We start from the raw sequence: 18,321 nt of genomic DNA, 5'->3' as shown, positions 1-18,321 counted from the left end.
GTATCTCTTGGCAAGTAATATAATATTTTACCACTCAGCATCTCTCTTTCCGATGTGTTTTATTTTAAGCGTCCGTTTACATCCGATAATTTGTGACGTTGGGATAACTGAGTCCATGATTATTTCTCTGAACATAACCAGCCACCTCTACGACTGCCGCTTCCCACTTCTTGTCTTCGTCCATTGGTAGCGGACTTATTGTGTGTAAGTCTTGTGTGAGACCCCTTTGTGAACCGTTTGTGATCTGATTTGGCCATCATAGTTCAGTTTGCTATCCATATCGTTGAGTATTTTGTGGATTCACAATCTCCTGGATGACAGGTGGATCAGTTTAGTATAGACTGTTGTGGTCCTACTGGGAGACATATTGGAATTGGCTCTTGATAAAGACCTACTGTAACTCCATGCTGTGGGATTTTGGAATAAGACTTCTGTTAGTTCTCTCATACTCACTGTAATAAACACATACCCTGTAGTATGCACCAAAGAATAACTTTTCTTCAATACAAAAAGACATTGGGTCAGATTTATTAGCACTGGTGAAGTGATAAAGTGGAAGATGAAAACGTACCAGCCAATCAGCTCCCAACTGACAAGTTACAGGCTGGGTTTGAAAATTGAAAGGATCTGATTGGCTGCTGCCTTATCACCTTCTACTTTATCACTTCACCAGGCTTAATACATCCCCATTGTCCTACTTATATCACAATTCTGTATGCTTAGATGGGAAATGTTTGTCATGTGAATGACTGAACCCTGGGCGGGGAGTTGCATGTGAGGCTGCTTGATATAAAATATTACATACACATATATTTTTTTCTGCCACGAGGCACAATTAGATGTGAAGAATTTGTAGGTTATTTTAAGTATACCCGTAAACATGGAACTGTCTGTATTTAAATCTTGAATTTTCGTGTTACGCCGAGCGAGGGAATAAATCAAGGCTATCTCAGAGGAACAGACCATGCGTGGTTGTAAGTTCAGCCTGATGGGCAAATGCAGCCTCTTCATTAACAGCGTCCTTCATTTCTCGGAGGAAGATTATACACATGAAGTGTTAGTTAGAGGGAAGACTCTTCCTTGGCACACATACACTGTGCTCTCTTCTGTTGCTATAGATATCGCTCCTTGTTCTTCTCTAATAGAGATGGTCTACAGCTTGTGAGGGGGACAGTTAGGAAGACAAGGAACATTTTGGTCTACAAAACAATCTGCTCAAGATCCTGGAAGTTTGTTGAGGGAAACGATAAGTTTCCGGTGACATCTGGTGTGACAATATGATGTAATTTTTTTACATTTTTTTTAAACTTTTTTATACTTTACCATCCACGTGGAGCCGTGTGAGAGGATGTGGTACATTAAGGGCCTTATTCTGGTTGGTGCGGCCGGGCCGTACGCGTACGTTCCGGGGGTTTTCAGGATCTGCGCATGCGTACATTCGCTAATGCGCAGGCGCGAACACTCCACAACGCTTACGGATGGGTCTCTCCGTGCAAAAAAACCTGTACGCGAGAGTACGGGCATTGGGGGCGGCATAGGGGCGTGTTGAGGGGAGCGGCCGAAATAATGAGGGAAAATGGGCGTAAACATGGGCGTACACGGGGGTGTGCACCAAAAATGAACGGTGCTACTACCGCACGATCGACTAAAGCACCGTTCATTTCGGACACAAAACAGGCGGCCGCCAACCGCCACCTCAGACCACCCCTACAGATACCGCATGCCAGCGTGCGCCTGGGTTTGCTAATTTACGCTGATTACTACTCAAACACATACACCTGAATGTAATAAGCAATGCTGCAGTCTATTAAGTCCAAACCATGATTTCACTACCTGCAAGCCACACACAGCACTCAAACACATTGGAAGCTTATCTTTCTATACTTCTCTACATTTAAAGGTTTGTTTAATTTAAGGTAAGAATCTTTTTAAGACCTGCTTATATATGCTAAGGTAGGTATTTGTTAAACAGTTATACACATTCACTACGTGCTTTCATAGACTTTACACAGTAGCACACCCAATCTACACAAGTCGACATGTGTCAACGTGTTCACTCTAATACAAACATAGGTTTTGTATTTAGGATACAATAACATAAACCACATCTAACACCTACAAAGGATGTTTCAGCAATGTTTTAAGCCCATGCCCACTATTTTGCACATTAATTAATTCAATCAATTAATTAATTTTCATAATTATAGTTGAAAGGCAAGATTTGCAGGTCCATATATGTGAAGGGTATGCCAGAGTACACGGACGTACACTCACTCTCACGAGCGGTGACATAAGCTGAGTTTTCTATTGAAAACAATAGGGACCCGTCCGTGCAAGCTGGCGTACGCTCAGATTTCCGCAAGAAGTCGGTGGGAAGACGGACGAGAGACGTCCGTAAACGGTGGCGTACGCTCAATTGTATGCCAGTTGTCGGAGTGTAAGGGCTGGTCCGTCCGTGTACGTTGGCGTACGCTCAATTGTACGCCACTCCCCTTCGACGTTGTTTCTGCCCGTACGTATGCGGCTGATTTGTGGGTGGACTTAACCCCAACGGCCGCGTACGGATAGCGTACGTTAATAGCGAACGTACGCACGTTTGGCCGCTACGATCAGAATAACCTCCTAATTGAGGATCCGCATTCTCAAGTGTCCACATTGACACCCAAAAAAACGGTGAAAACTGAAAACCTAAATATTATTATGTAGAGTTTTATTTTAGGGGTCATATATCTCTCTTATCCCAATAATGGTTATTGAGATTGAAATATTATATAAAATATATTTATTATATCTTGGATTGATATAACACATATATTTAACATCTGCAATTATATTCCAATAGACTTTACAATACAATATGCAGAGTACTTGTCATAATTTGATTCCCCAAATATGAGAGTTCGAGACTTGTAATTTTAGCTCCAATTGGAGGATTTTATTTATAGGCAAAACAAACCATTACAGAATACATTAACACAGTAATTGATGTATATGCTATTATATATATATTTATATACGCCTCCTTGCTTATATTACATTAAACAATTGACAAACCTAGATTGCTACAAAACTAACATAAAATGACATACTTACAAGTTACATGGGTATAGCTACCTATGATTCACCTCACCTCCTGCCCATTGCTTATTTATTCCATTCTTTCTCTTGCTTCTCTCTCACATCTCTCCTCCTGACTCTCTGAATGGGTTTCTTGCCGACTGTCCGTGTGTGTCTGTGAGTGTGAGAGAGAGTGAATGTCTACTCTATCTCTCTCCTTATATCCCAAATACATGAATTGAAGTTCCCTGTTCTCATGACGTTATTGAATTTATGGATGCTAAGGGTGACAGGGTCTCCTGCTTGTCTGGACGCTAGTGGTAATCTCCTTTGCGAGATCTCCTGTTCTGGTCTCTCCCTGTGCATCAATCTATTTTACACTCCTGTTGTCAAAATACAATAGTGTCTTGTTTGTCCTGCAAAGTAACTTGGATGATGTACTAGCAGCTACATTCTCCAGATGGCTGGGATCTGGCCCATAGTGTATACATTGCTTACTCCTTACAGCACAGACTACCTAAATATAAATATTGCTACATTCTGTAAACATTTAAATGATATACATATTCAATTTATAGCTACATTACTTTATAGTATCAAAATAATATTCAATTTCTATGCAAACAAAATTATATATGGTAACAGTCCCCCGCTTGTGACCATGAGAAATTATTTTGATTGGTCACACAGTAAATTACCATAATTGCTTCATATATATTTTCAAACATTCTTTTCCCAACTCTCCTAACCATACATTAACCATTAGTGTGAAATATCCTAACTTAATTAACCTATTTTACCCTATAATAACTAAATTTGACCAGGGACAGAGGTTATTTATATTCAGTATTCATGAGGAAAATATTTTCATTGCTACAGACAGTTATATGCCACGCCGCAGCTTGCCTTGTAGATCTTGTTTGGTCGATGTGTGAGGACAATTTCCTTGTACTGTTGCTCACAGTGATTTCCTGGCTGAGGGCTGTCACCTGTGTGGGTTGTAGTTCTTGGAGACACTTTACATTTGCAGTATGGTGGACGTAGAAGTAGAATTCTTCATAGAGGCTGTTGACTTGCTTGACATGTTGCTTTACATGTATAGAGGCTGTTGACTTGCTTGAAATGTTGCTTTACTTGTGTGGCCCTTGGAGTGCTGTGGTCTTGATAAATTTCTTCACCACAGTTTTGCAAAACACGGTGCCTTTGATAAGCCTCATTAATGCAGTCCTTAGCGAGTTTGCTTTGTATGTCCTTTACGATCCTTTACGATTATCGCTGTGATCGTGACAAGTGTCCTTGTGCGTCCTTTAAGATTATCGCTGTGATCGTGACAAGTGTCCTTGTGCGTCCTTTAAGATTATCGCGCTGCAATCATGATAAGTGTCCATGTCTCTCTTTAACCCCAACCTCGTTGTGTTGAACAAAACAGTTTGTGATGTTGGATACAGCAGTTGAAACTTTAACCAAGTATTTTTGCTTTACTTGTTGATAAGAACATTTATCTTCAGGCATTGGCAGGTAAATGTCTGGGGTAGATTCTAAAGGATCCACTCCGTTTATACTAAATTTCCTCACTGAATAATAATTTACCATTCAGTCTCTGATCTCTTACCTACCTTCCTATATACTATCTTATCTTAAACTAAAATAACCATACACCAGCTAAATCCTATAACTAACAATAATATTTTGATTTGACATACCTATGACAACATCCTATCAATACATATTTTGATTTAACGTATCTATGAAAACATCCTATCAATACAACAAATGACTATGATTTTGCTTCAAACTAATATTAGATATCTGTTAAGAATGGGTTTGTCTATATCGAATTCCATCCAGTGTGTGTGTTATGCAGCCATGTGCATATACAATAACTACAATATTCCATCTATGCTATTATTCATTCTCTTAGACTTGGTTGAGTCTGTATTAAGAGATTGGTCCATCTCAACAACTAACAAAACGTTTCTCTTTTACAATTTGATGTAAGGCATACCATTCTTTGTCTGATATTTAAATTAGTTTGAAGCTTTTTAAGAAGGAAGCGTATATATAATCAGCATATACTCATATGAAGAATATGAAGAAAAAATAAAATATTTACAAGGTATATACAGTTACATAAGAATGAAGATCATATGTGTGAATTGATCGGCAATTAAAAATGTATGTACAAAAGGATTCTGCATGCTTGGTGGTTAGAATAAAGCACACTGTAAATGGAATGTCCATGTGTCACAGTGTCCTGACAAACAATGATTGCTGTAGTGAGGGGTTAATGAACTTCTCCTGAAGAAGAGAAAAGGGGATTTTGTCCATGTGTCCAGAAAACAAATAATAGTTGCTGTATTTAAACCTTTTCCTTCTCTGAAGGACTGAAGAATGAAAAAGAAACTAATAAAAAAAAAGTCCTTTGATTTTTGTCCATGTGACAGTTTTTTTTAGAGCTACTGTGGATTCTCCTTGGATGACAAACACAAGCTGTGCAAGGTACTGGCTCTTTGCATAATTGCAGCAATAAAAGGTTTAGTAGAGGTTGTTGTTGCGACTTGGGGCTTTCTTTAAAACTTTGCGTCCATCAGTAATAAGGCTGCTGTGCAGTACTAAAATTGAAACAAAAAGAAATACAATTACTATTATTGCTATTTCCATACTTTTGTGGCATTGCTGTTATATCTTTTGTGCTATCTACTGGTCCAACATTGCTGGCCATGTTTTCTGGTTTGTACCATTTCTCTCCTCTATGTAATAGTATATGTCACTGACAACATAAACTTTGCTGCAGGTATGATGCAGGTTACATTTAATCTGGATCTTGTATCCATTTAAACATGTGGCAGTTCCTTACACCACCCAATAACTAGATTTAATCTATAAAGTAAATGAACAATACTCCCTGTTGTCATTGCCAGGATGCATCTTTTCTCGATTTGCTTTTGGTGGTCCTGCGAGTTTCTTCAGTCTGGAAACTTGGAGCTTCTGAAAAATATACTTGTGGCGAAAAACTGGTTAAATATGCTTGGTATGACTTGGGGGCTTCATGTTTGACCAAACCTAAAATGAAATGGTTAGGACTCCAGGACATATAAACATTCTCATCCTGGTGATGCTTTTTAGCATTCCTGTACTTCTGTGTGGTGTTCACAGATTGACACTCTGCATGTGGTCTCTCTAAGAGACTGTGGACATTTGCTCCACCACTAGATGTCTCTAACTGCTGTGTGGGGGTTACAGAGATGGTGGAACCTTTTGTGTGATCATGCATGCTCAAATTCATGCCATTGCTCAGCTCAGACATATTTGTGGCTGAATACGTTTGCTCATTTAATTCAGTGACAACTTTACCTACAATTGGAGTGTGTGTATACAAGGTTATTGTCTGTTCCCCTTTCCCTGAGGACAACACAAGTTTCTTTGTCACTATGGGGGCTGTGAGAGTGGATTCTGCAGAATCACTTTCCTTCTCATTGTACTGATCTCCCCCCTTAATCAAAACAGTGCAGGGGACATCTCTCATTGCTCCTGCCTTATTTGCAGTAATGTGCGCTTTGAGGATAGGTACATCGTACACAGTATTACGTTCTCTCTCTATTACAGAGTCCTGATTAGCATCTGTGACCATTTCAGACTTTGTAGTCTGTTTGTGAATGAGCCCCTCTGTGGTCTCATCCCTGCTCCTAACACCTTTGCTGGGTGCTTCTGTGATCCCTTCATGAGAGATCTGGGCAGTTTGTTCACAATCTGCCAGAAAATTTACTTTTGTCTCAGAATTCTTCTGAGTACACTTCTTAACCTTTAGGGATTTTAAGAAGGAATTCACATTTGCATTCATTTTCAGGCATGCGCTCTTAAGACGTGAACCTGATTTCTCTTTACATTCCTGCTTAACTTCTAAAGTCGCTGCTCTGTTCATTTTCCTAAATGCCACAGCAACTCTTTTCATTTTCAACATTGCACTTATTTTACAATGCTGTATTTATACTTTTGTACACAAGATATCCTCCCAATGAGAGTGTCCGGATTCTCAAAGTTAACTCTAATATCTGGTACTAATTTTAATTTATTTGGAAATGCTAATTTCCATTATTTATTCATTCTAGGCCTTTACCATTATCAAGTGCCTATTTAGTAACATACCCCACTGTGATCTTGCAATGTGTCAGCAGGCTAACATGCCCTTGTGCTGAGCCTAGTAAATGTAGTATTAGTTAAAAATGTTTCTGAATAATGCCATATTATCAATATCTAAGCGTGCACTCCCAGATAATGGTAACAATGGAATATCAGTTCTGTTTCACCAATACGTTATTCTAGGTCTACAAACAATGCAAGATAAAAATACACAATAGTATTACGTTTTCCTAGATACATCCTCACTGTGATTCTGTAGGTTAGGTAGCCAGCTTCACGCATCTGCTACTCCTTATAAATATTATAATCATACAATCAGATACCAAAATTCACAAGTCCTGCTGCGGTCGCCATTGTAGAGTTTTATTTTAGGGGTCATATATCTCTCTTATCCCAATAATGGTTATTGAGATTGAAATATTATATAAAATATATTTATTATATCTTGGATTGATATAACACATATATTTAACATCTGCAATTATATTCCAATAGACTTTACAATACAATATGCAGAGTACTTGTCATAATTTGATTCCCCAAATATGAGAGTTCGAGACTTGTAATTTTAGCTCCAATTGGAGGATTTTATTTATAGGCAAAACAAACCATTACAGAATACATTAACACAGTAATTGATGTATATGCTATTATATATATATTTATATACGCCTCCTTGCTTATATTACATTAAACAATTGACAAACCTAGATTGCTACAAAACTAACATAAAATGACATACTTACAAGTTACATGGGTATAGCTACCTATGATTCACCTCACCTCCTGCCCATTGCTTATTTATTCCATTCTTTCTCTTGCTTCTCTCTCACATCTCTCCTCCTGACTCTCTGAATGGGTTTCTTGCCGACTGTCCGTGTGTGTCTGTGAGTGTGAGAGAGAGTGAATGTCTACTCTATCTCTCTCCTTATATCCCAAATACATGAATTGAAGTTCCCTGTTCTCATGACGTTATTGAATTTATGGATGCTAAGGGTGACAGGGTCTCCTGCTTGTCTGGACGCTAGTGGTAATCTCCTTTGCGAGATCTCCTGTTCTGGTCTCTCCCTGTGCATCAATCTATTTTACACTCCTGTTGTCAAAATACAATAGTGTCTTGTTTGTCCTGCAAAGTAACTTGGATGATGTACTAGCAGCTACATTCTCCAGATGGCTGGGATCTGGCCCATAGTGTATACATTGCTTACTCCTTACAGCACAGACTACCTAAATATAAATATTGCTACATTCTGTAAACATTTAAATGATATACATATTCAATTTATAGCTACATTACTTTATAGTATCAAAATAATATTCAATTTCTATGCAAACAAAATTATATATGGTAACAATTATTATTGTTTATTTATATGGCGCCACAAGGGTTCTGCAGCGCCTGACAATATATACTGTAGATGAGCAGGGTGGCAGAGATAGATTCTAAGAAAACCACATGAGGAGAGAGGGCCCTGCTCGTGAGAGCTTACATGTGTCAACCTATTCCACGTTGGCCCTTTTGCTTGTGTTGATCTTGTTCACGTAAAACTTTCGCTGTTGACCTAATGAATATCAACCTAGACATTGTGAGCTTTAGTCCCAGTAGCCGTCACCTTCAGTGTCCTTCGGAACCTATTCTTATCCGCCCGTCCTCGTCACGTTACCTCACAAACTCGGTGAGGTGACTTTGGGAGTGGCAGTAATAGGTCTTTATTAACCCAGGAGTGAGTACAGCCCTGCACGGACGTGTTGGATATTTTCATCATTACCTGGTGACAGCCAGACTATTGCTTTACTGAATGAAAACTATAAATTTCCATCTTTCCCCCATTAAGCGGTCGTCCCACCGTGGCCAAATGAATCACTTTGCTGACTGCACTCATCGTGTTTTCATTGGCGTTTAATCTGTTATTAAGGCGGCAGAGAAAATGAAGCCCTGAATCAGCAGAAGTCTGAGGTGGTAACGGGGGGGACGGGACGCTATGAAACCTCTGTGACCACCATTTCTAACCGATGTTCCGCTTCGTTTCATAGCAATTAATTTCGCTGTCTTGTAGGGGATGAGGGCTGTAGGTCATTTTCCAATTCAGGAAATAAAGTTTTTCCATCTTTACAGACTATAGACGTTCCGATAACACTAAATGTATCTGGGCTACTCAGAAGGCGCAGTGTGCTGCGCAGAGGTTACGCAGGTACAAGCTCTTAGGTAATAGTGTAATGGCGTGTGGCTGGAACATATGTCACAGGGAGCTTAGCTTGCTGTATACGGCCAATGCTGTTTTCTGTACACTTAATTTTACACCATTTCTCCCCATTTGTGCTATTACTTCATACTTGCGGGAGACTCACAATTGTTCGGGTGTGGATAGAAAGATTTAAAGGGGGAAATTTACTAAGATGAATTCGTAGAAAAAAATCGTATTTTCATAGGAAAAATACACTTCATTTTCCTGTCGTATTTGGCTTTAGCCTGCAAGGATCTGACTGATCCGTGCAGACTGGCTATACGAATTCGTATTACCGGCCGTATATATGGCCGCTAATATGAATACGCCATCGGAGGTTTACAAAGCAGTCGTATTTGACTGCTTTGTAAATTACCCTCTGGAACACGAATTTGCATACGGCTGAAACAGCCGTATGCAGTCGTGTTCATTCGTATTAAGAATACAAATACGAAATTTAGTATTCGTATTCTTCGTAAATTTCCCCCAAAGTGTCTAGATCCACATTGAATGGTCAGCAATGACAAAGTGTCGACATGCCAAAGGCCGGCATTGAAAAAAGTTTGACATGAAAAAGGTCAACACAATAAAAGGTTGACATGAGTTTATAAAAGTTTTTGTGCCAATGTTGACACCATGTCGATGTGTAAGTAAGTAAGTTTAATTTATATAGCGCACTTTCTCCAACAGGACTCAAGGCACTTTGTGGACCCATAATTAGTGTAGCGCTTAATCCTGGGATTGAAAAATGCTCAATCCAGGGATTTCTTATATCCCGAGATTGGCCTAATAACAACCCCCCCCCCAACCGATCCTGCACCAGCCACCCATGTGAGTGATGTGCTGGGCAGGCAGGAACGTGCGGCTGGGATCGGCAGAGCAGAGGTGCAGCAGTGTGGTTGGCAGGTTGCGCAGAGCAGCTGGCCATGCCCCCACAGCGGTGAAAATGGGGGCGTGGCCATGTGGAAGTGGGATGCAGTCACAATCCCGGCGGTCAAAATCCTGACGCTGAAATCCCGGCACTTTGTCCCTCTGTGGGAGTCCACGACACCCATAGAGGGAGAATAAAGTAGTGTGCTGAGTGTAGCGAGGCACCGGGCCCATTGTGTGGCGAGCACAGCGAGCCTGCAGGGAGGGGCGATCCACGTTCCCCCCCTTGTCGGGATTTCGGCGGTCGGGATACCGGCTTCGGGATTTTGACCGCCAGGATTCCGACCGCTGGGATTACATACCAATCCCGTGGAAGCATCATGAGTATAGGCCACACACCCTTCCCGCTAGACCACACCCTCCAAAAATACAGGTGCATTTCCCGGCCATATGATGTTGGGAGCTATGCTTAAACCATTCCTAGAACGAGTGACATTGATGTATGAATTCATCATTTAAAAATAATCATTGACTAATTATTGCAGTCACTTACTAGCCCTCTCTCTATGGCCCTTATTCTGGTTCGTGCGGTAACGGCCGCATGCGGCCGTTCCGCCGATGTTTTCGGTCTGCGCATGTGCAGCCGAATTCGCCGTACACGTATTTTGTCCGCCGCAAAGGGGGTGGATAGGGGCGTGAGGGGCTACGAAGCCTCATTTGCATATGCATACGCCCCGCGTTTCATGGGCGTTCCCATGCAAACGCGGGGCGTACGCATGCTAATGAGGCTATGACGCGTGGGTACAGGGCGGGCATCTGACATCGCCGGATGTCAGCTGCCCGCCCCCATACAAGATTTCACACGGACAAGTGTCCGTGTGGTCTTGTGTAGCGGGACCTGGTGGAGCGTGCGGCCCTGCATTCGATGTTCGGCGACCATCGAATGCAGGGGCTGCTCCCACCATGGAGGAGGCGTATCCCCGTACACATTCATGCGGATCGCCACATGTCCGCGTACGGACGGCCGTGGCGATCCGTATGGAAGGCGGGGATTCGCCTGGTGCGGTCAGAGCCGCATATGCGGCTCCGGCCGCACCGATCAGAATAAGGGCCTATATATGGCCTGTACACTGGCGATCTGATGCCGACCACCTCGTGTATCAGTACATGCGCCCAACTTCCTGCTTCTGCAGGGAAACCATTTGGCAGATCTGCAGCCATCTGTTCCCAGGTAACTCTCCTGTTTTCCTGCCACTCTGTAATATGGAGTTTTTATATTAGAAGAAAAGGTTTAACCAATGATCTCATAGAAAAAGGACGCCGCGGTCACACCGACCACTTACTGCGCCGTTCCTCCCGTAGAATTTTAATAATAGAACAAATTTGACCCTCGGGGCTTGCCGTATGTGCCACGGAATCTGTTTGTGGGACATAGTTTTGCTGTTTGTAATGTAAAGGGAATTGGATCAAAGAACTATTCAATCAAATTTGAGCTGTGCTTGTGTGTGACTATAATATTATACAGTAAGGCGCAGGGCAATGCCTCACACAGAAGCTTTGAACTGGAATCAGTAACATGTGTGAAACCAGATACGCCAGGAAATGGCGCACTCTCCACCTTGGTTTCCTTTGCGTATCTGGCATTCAGTTCTACCCACATAGCCAGCTCAGGACCCTCTGTATAATTACGGCTCATAGTGCCATCTTATACTTTCCATGCTGGGTCTCTCTCCGGGAAATCTGTCCATACCATATGCCAAGGTGACCAAACACTCTTTAACCCTGAATACTTATATTTCTGCTATTAGCTTTCAATACATTTTAAAATGTATGCGGTGCCTACAACAAGTATATGGGCACAGGAAAGGGGTGCATTGGAGGGCTGGTTGTCACATAGTAATGCCCATTCCACAAACAGAGCCCCACATGGGCCCAGTTTCACCAGTCTAAGGGACAGAAGCACCAGCTTACCTTTACGGGTGCATTGTGGGTAGTTCACGAAGACCCCTGGGTCCAGGAGTACCCACACCGCTCACCCTGTCAGAGCTGTAGCAGAAATCACTCTGAAAATAGAGTGGCGGCCATTTTCCAGGTGGTTTGCGCATGCAGAGTAATGATCAGTGACCGGAACATGGTAGGTGCCATGTTTCCGGAGACCTGCACATGCACATTAGGCTGTGGCACGGTGCCAGAATCTACTGCGCCGCAGAGTGGGGGACCGCACAGTGTGCACAGGGGCCCCCTCCTCCATTAAACTGCCCCTGGGCAGAAGGAACCATTATGCTTGCATATATATTTATGTTCCCTTGGTCACTACCATGACTCGGAGACAACTGGTCCTGTCTCTTTGAGATGAGCTCTTGGCTTTGATCCCTGAGCAGCTGCTGCCAGGAAGATGTCCACCAGGCGGAGTCATGGCAGTTCTCTGGCTCCCAGACAGCAATCTGCATTCATCTGTGATCTCTTCTTGGGGACAAGACTTTTCCCTAGTAATGACTGAGAAGGATCATTGTCTAGATAATTAAGAAATTGACACTATGGAGATATTAATTCTGATCACGTAACTAATGCTGTGTCAACGTTGGACCCCCAGCAGAACTGGCCCCTCTTCCTGGGTACTACTTTACTTTCTACTGATTCTACTGAAGAAGAAGCATCATCAAAGCATTGGTCACCTATGCAGGTTGCCCCACAATGCTGGGTTATTATCACAAAGTACATCAATGTACCCCCCCCCCCCCCCTCCATTTGTCACTTCTTTCGGGATCTATGGGGGCCATGTGTGATTCAAATAAAGCTACTATGCCATATCACGTACAAGTTTTCTGTAAGACATTAAAGAGACTACTTGCTGAGTATCAATAGGTTTACCTCAGATACTTCCAGGTGTGAAGTTTATCTGTTAACTACGCACAATGGAGGTGGCCATTTTGTGGGCTAAACCAACATACTTGTGTATTCAGCCTATTGCTCCAATAGGAGTTCAGTGGCATAACTGAGATGCTTAAGGATTGAACACATGGAGATGCAGCGATACATCAGTGATGTTATTGGTTTCTAGTGAATGCATTGTCATGCTTGTTGTTCATCAAACAAAATGGCCGCCTTAAAGTGACTCAATTATGCTAGTGAATTTATTGGTTGCAATTTTATTAGTTATCAAATACTATCATTATACATCATGGGGAAGGTTGACCAAAACTTGGAAAGAGATAAAGCCAATCAGACCCTAACTGCCATTTTACATTTGAAAAATAACAGTTTGAAGCAATTTGGTTTGTACTTTATTTTGCTCCACTTTATCGCAATCTAAGCTTGGATACATCTCTGCCATTATATCTTTTTTTGACAAGACTTGATACACCCAATATGTGCCAAGGGGATTATTATAAAGACCGCTTTAGAATTGGTAGTATTTGCAGCATTAAAGTGTGGTATATGATGGATAAAGTGATAACTGCTTTGGAAGGCTGAAGGCGATGGACGTCCTGAACAGATAATTTCCCGGTAATACTAGATAAGTAGATGTGTAATTCCAGAGATTCTGGAGGAAAGCAAAAACCACATAACACCTCAGGGAAGGAAATGTATTACGTCTCAACCGGATCTTAGAGTTACTTTATCCCCACTGCAGCATTGCTGAGGAAAAGGAATCTTTTCTTTGACAAAGGGGACAGAGGTTTTTTCACAAGCTTCTATGTTTATGGTGGTGACGGTCTGGACGGCTCTTGGTTTGAAGCTCAGCCACAAATTTAGAGAACAGGCATTGCGGTGACTGGGAAGCTACCGCGGAGGAATCCTAATGATTATCTGCAGACTCTGAAGTTCCCCGTCGGCCAGCAGGCCCCACAGACTGGGTTTAATGTGTACCTGTCACCCATACGCTTTGCAGATGTGGCCCAATAAAAATCCATACTGTAATTCTCCAGCTAATACTGTAGGTCCTGTAGGTCCATTAAGGACCAGAAGAAACACTGAGGCATGATGCAGTTGAGCGGAAGAAAAGTGGTTCGCTCCATAAAATGGCTGCCATCATGACGTGAGTGCCACTGGTTCCCTCATCACAAGTGGGCAGCCCTTTTTTAAGATATGAAACTAACAGCAACAAAAAGTGGAAGTGTCTGTATACCTAAACAAGTCCTGGTCCAGCACCCTGGAGGATTAGTGCTGGGGTGGGTACTGTTAGAGGGGATCCAGTGCCATCACTTTGCCTATAGTTCCATTTTTTTAAGTTTTATTTTTTTAGTCAGCTTTTTTTGCAGGGGGGGGTGGGGTGGTATTAATTTCTGAATATACTGTAGGGCCTAATTCAGTACCATTTGGATGGTGGGGGGGGGGTTTGCGCATGCGTTAGCATGTTTGCGCCTGTGCAGACTCCGCCAACGAACTGCTTTGGCGAATTACACACTGCTAATTACAGTACTTAGCCCGGTTTGCGAAAAATTAGCTGGGTCGGCGATTAGCCACTCATTCACAAAGTAGCAGGATTTCAGGCCACCCCGGAATATCCTCACTGTGTAATAGAGTTGTACGCCCCCCCCCCCCCCACCTCCCTCAATACTTCTCTATTTTTCAGTGAATTCCGGAGACATTCTGTAGCGTTTGAAGAACACAGAGAGGAACAAACCTTGATTATGTTAGAGACAGATCCGTTTAGTTGTCACTATGAGGACGCTACAAGGAAACCCTGCGTCACCGAGCTCCTTCAAAGTTCTACTGCTCAGCGAAGAAATGGGGCAAGGGGGGATGGGGGGGGGGGTACAGGGACGCAGTCTGTTTTTTTCACCATTCATTCCTTCCAAAAAAGCCCCTTTGTGATTCTCAGCATTGAAGCTCAGTCTGAGACCTAATAGTCACGGAAGATTTTCACATTGTAACTTGCGTGAACAGAATTTTAAAGACGCCTCGCCCCCTCCATTGTCAATCTATGGATTGGTGGCCTATTGATGCCGTCCTGGCTATTGTGAGGCAGCCAATATTCCCTGCCCTGAGTCCATTCATTAAACACGGCGGGGCTATGGGAATACTGGGAGGAACATAAAGAAATATTACCGCAGGGGGAAACTGATGTTTCCTCAGGTGATCGCTGCAAGATGAATGAAGGTCTATGTATAGGAATATGGTGAACGATCAGCATTGCATGATTACCGTACATCTCTGCGGACATTGCTAGCTGGTCAATGCCAGATCTCATGACTAAGTTATGCTTCGGCTTCTAACAATCTGCTTCCAATAAGTATGATGAGATGGTCAGACAGAGATAAACGACACGTCAATTGCTTCAACGTTTTCACAAATGCGTTTACTTGTGCATTGCTCAAACACAGTTGCATTTACATGTTTGAGGTGCGGTTCTGTATGAGGCATGTCCCCCATCCACAGAACTGTAGACCAAGCTTAGAACGTGCAGTGCTGGAATGCCTGACACCGATTCCCAGGGCAGACATTTAGAACCAGGCCAATGGAGGTCTTCACCTTTAGAAGTGAAACATAGATATTCACGTTGGCCAGGAATTGGCCAAATAAGTTTGTGGGTCGCATTAATGTTGTTAAAACCAGAACGACTGTAGGCAGAGATCAGGGTAACGCAGGTCATAATCAGTGGCACATGAATTGAACGGTGTCCTCCGGTGATCCTACTGGGAGGTGCAGGGGGTGTGTTGGGGTGAATGTGCATCATTGCGTCATACCCAACCATCAATGCTGCACAAGCAAAAAATACACATATATATATATATTTTTTTTTTACAAAGTGCTCCATCCTCCAGTGAAGACCTGCTACCAGGCTCTCATTGGCCCACATGCTACTGAACTGTAAAGCACGGGTGACTATCGTTGGATGAAACCATCAATGTTCCCTTGCAGATGGTTTCACGACATTGAAGTTACCTATCAATGATACCATCAATGGTGTCTATCAAAGGGTAACCCACCAATTGCCATCCCTACAGTGGATGTAGATGCGAGACTGTTCTACTTCTCTTGTTGTGCAAGAGAGCTCCCCATAATTTGTTAGGATTCTGGATATTCAAAGAGTAGAGGTAAGAATAGGTTGGATTCATTATGCCTTGAATGTGCAGTAAGGAGTAGAGCCATCTTCGTTAAAAATGTTCAGATAGCCTATCAAAGCACTCCTTAGAAACATATGACGTCACACACCTGGACTTCTTATCTACCGGTAGAGTAACCACAGGTGAGGTTGTTACCACATTCCTGCCAGTAGGAGGAACAGAAAAAGGGTCCAGGGTCCAAAGATGACACCCTACCTTCTGTCTACAACTTCCGTACCTATCATTCTGCATAGAGTAAGGAGACCTTAAGGTCTATATTACGGGTGTCACTGCTTATTCTTTTAATTATATTGGTACCATATTCTCATTAAACATGCTCCTGATTAGTTGCATAGACCCAGCATTGATGACAATGACCCACGCCTGGACTCTGGCATATATGAGGACATGATAAATCTGCCAGTGTGGCATCAGTTCATCCACTACATATCAAGTGTGCACTCTCCATTAGGCCAACTTTCTCCAACTATCCAACTTCTCTGTTCAACAAAAACTTTGCCCAACAGCGGTACCAATCAACTTCTTAGTCAGACCAGCCAACTTCTCTCCAACTCATAAATGGTCTTTACAGCTTTATGTATGACCCTTACGGAGGTGCTGTAGGACCAGGTTACTGGGTCAAAGTGTTTATAAAGGAAACTTGGCTTCTGATATCCTTACAGCCTTTACTACAGGGGCATGGGATTATAGCTCATCCACATTCCTTCCTGACAATACCACTGAGTTTATATACATATAATGCACGGTTTTGGTACACCTTCTGCATATAATACAGTAAAATGCTAACTGATGAATGTTCTCTTCTTCCTGCAGGTGGACATGAGGCTACGCTTGCTGCCACTCTTAGTGCTGGCTCTCACCTCTCAAGTTGTAACCTCTGATGTCGATGAAAATTCAAGTTAAGTGTTGTCTCCTCTTACTACATAACTGAAATAGGCCACATATATTGTGTCTCATCCTTACACCCCACCCTCCAAACTCAGAACAGTCAGTAGAAAGAGGAATCTGCAATGTCCCCCGTATATCCCTCTGCTACCCACTCCGTACATGCTCATCAACCGCCTCCCATCTTCCTTCTCTCCCGATTCCACTAGTCACTTATCGGGTACTTTGCAAAGGGTGCTTCTCTACTGGGGAATGCTCCTATGGGTGCTTCTACTTTCAGGCCATTATCCCTCAGCATGGGAGGAATATGGTAACCAGTTCCATGCAAGGGCTCAATCAAAGATAGGGGGCGCTACTGATTGTCCAGGTTAATTCTCCTAGCTATTTACTATACAGGTTGGTTGACCTGTGTGAATGTTTCACTGCTGGCTATAGGTTGGTCAAATTGTTTGAATATTTGAGCAGTGGTGGCCAAAGCAGTCCTCGAGATCTACCAACAGATCATGTTTCCCAGACCACCCAGCTGGTGTACAGGTGCAGTAATTATTAACTGTAATATTTCCAACCACTTAACTGGTGCACAGGTGCAGTTACTACTAACTGCCACATTCAAAGACCGCTTAGCTGGTACCAAGCTGTAGTCATTACTAACTGTCACATTTCCCAGACCACCTAGCAGGTGCACCAATGCAGTCATTACTTACTGTCACATTTCCCAGACCACCTAGCTGGTGCACAGGTGCAGTCATTCCTAACTGTCACATTTCCCAGACCACCTAGCTGCCACACATTACTAACTGTCACATTTTCAAACATGTGCTGCATTCATTCCTAACCGACACATTCTACAGATCCTCAGTTGGCCTGGAAAACATGAACCGTTGGTAGATCTGGATGACTGGTGTGACCAACCCTGTTATAAGGATACAATTCAGTATTGACTGTTCTATAAACTCCCCATCGGGTATCCCCCAGGTCCACACTTTACAATTCACCATAACCTTAACTTAAACCTTAACAACTAAACTTATCTAATAAAAAAGACACAGACACAAGTGCTGGTGTTTGTCAAA

General features: G+C 42.5%; 1 protein-coding gene across 2 annotated transcripts in view; it reads left to right on the top strand.

Annotated features, from left to right (window-relative positions):
- BCAN (brevican) overlaps window positions 1–18,321 on the top strand; it is a 55,276-nt gene that overhangs the window by 12,288 nt on the left and 24,667 nt on the right. For both annotated transcript variants that reach the window (XM_083167030.1, XM_083167031.1), the window contains exon 2: window positions 17,177–17,261. In XM_083167030.1, the coding sequence (XP_083023156.1) occupies window positions 17,183–17,261 (79 nt within the window). In that variant the 5' untranslated portion in view covers window positions 17,177–17,182. The remainder of the gene's footprint in view (window positions 1–17,176; window positions 17,262–18,321) is intronic.

The sequence above is a fragment of the Crinia signifera genome, chromosome 12 (genome assembly GCF_055691185.1).
Source record: "Crinia signifera chromosome 12, ASM5569118v1, whole genome shotgun sequence".
NCBI lineage: Eukaryota > Metazoa > Chordata > Amphibia > Anura > Myobatrachidae > Crinia > Crinia signifera.
This window is presented reverse-complemented; position numbering and strand designations above follow the sequence as displayed.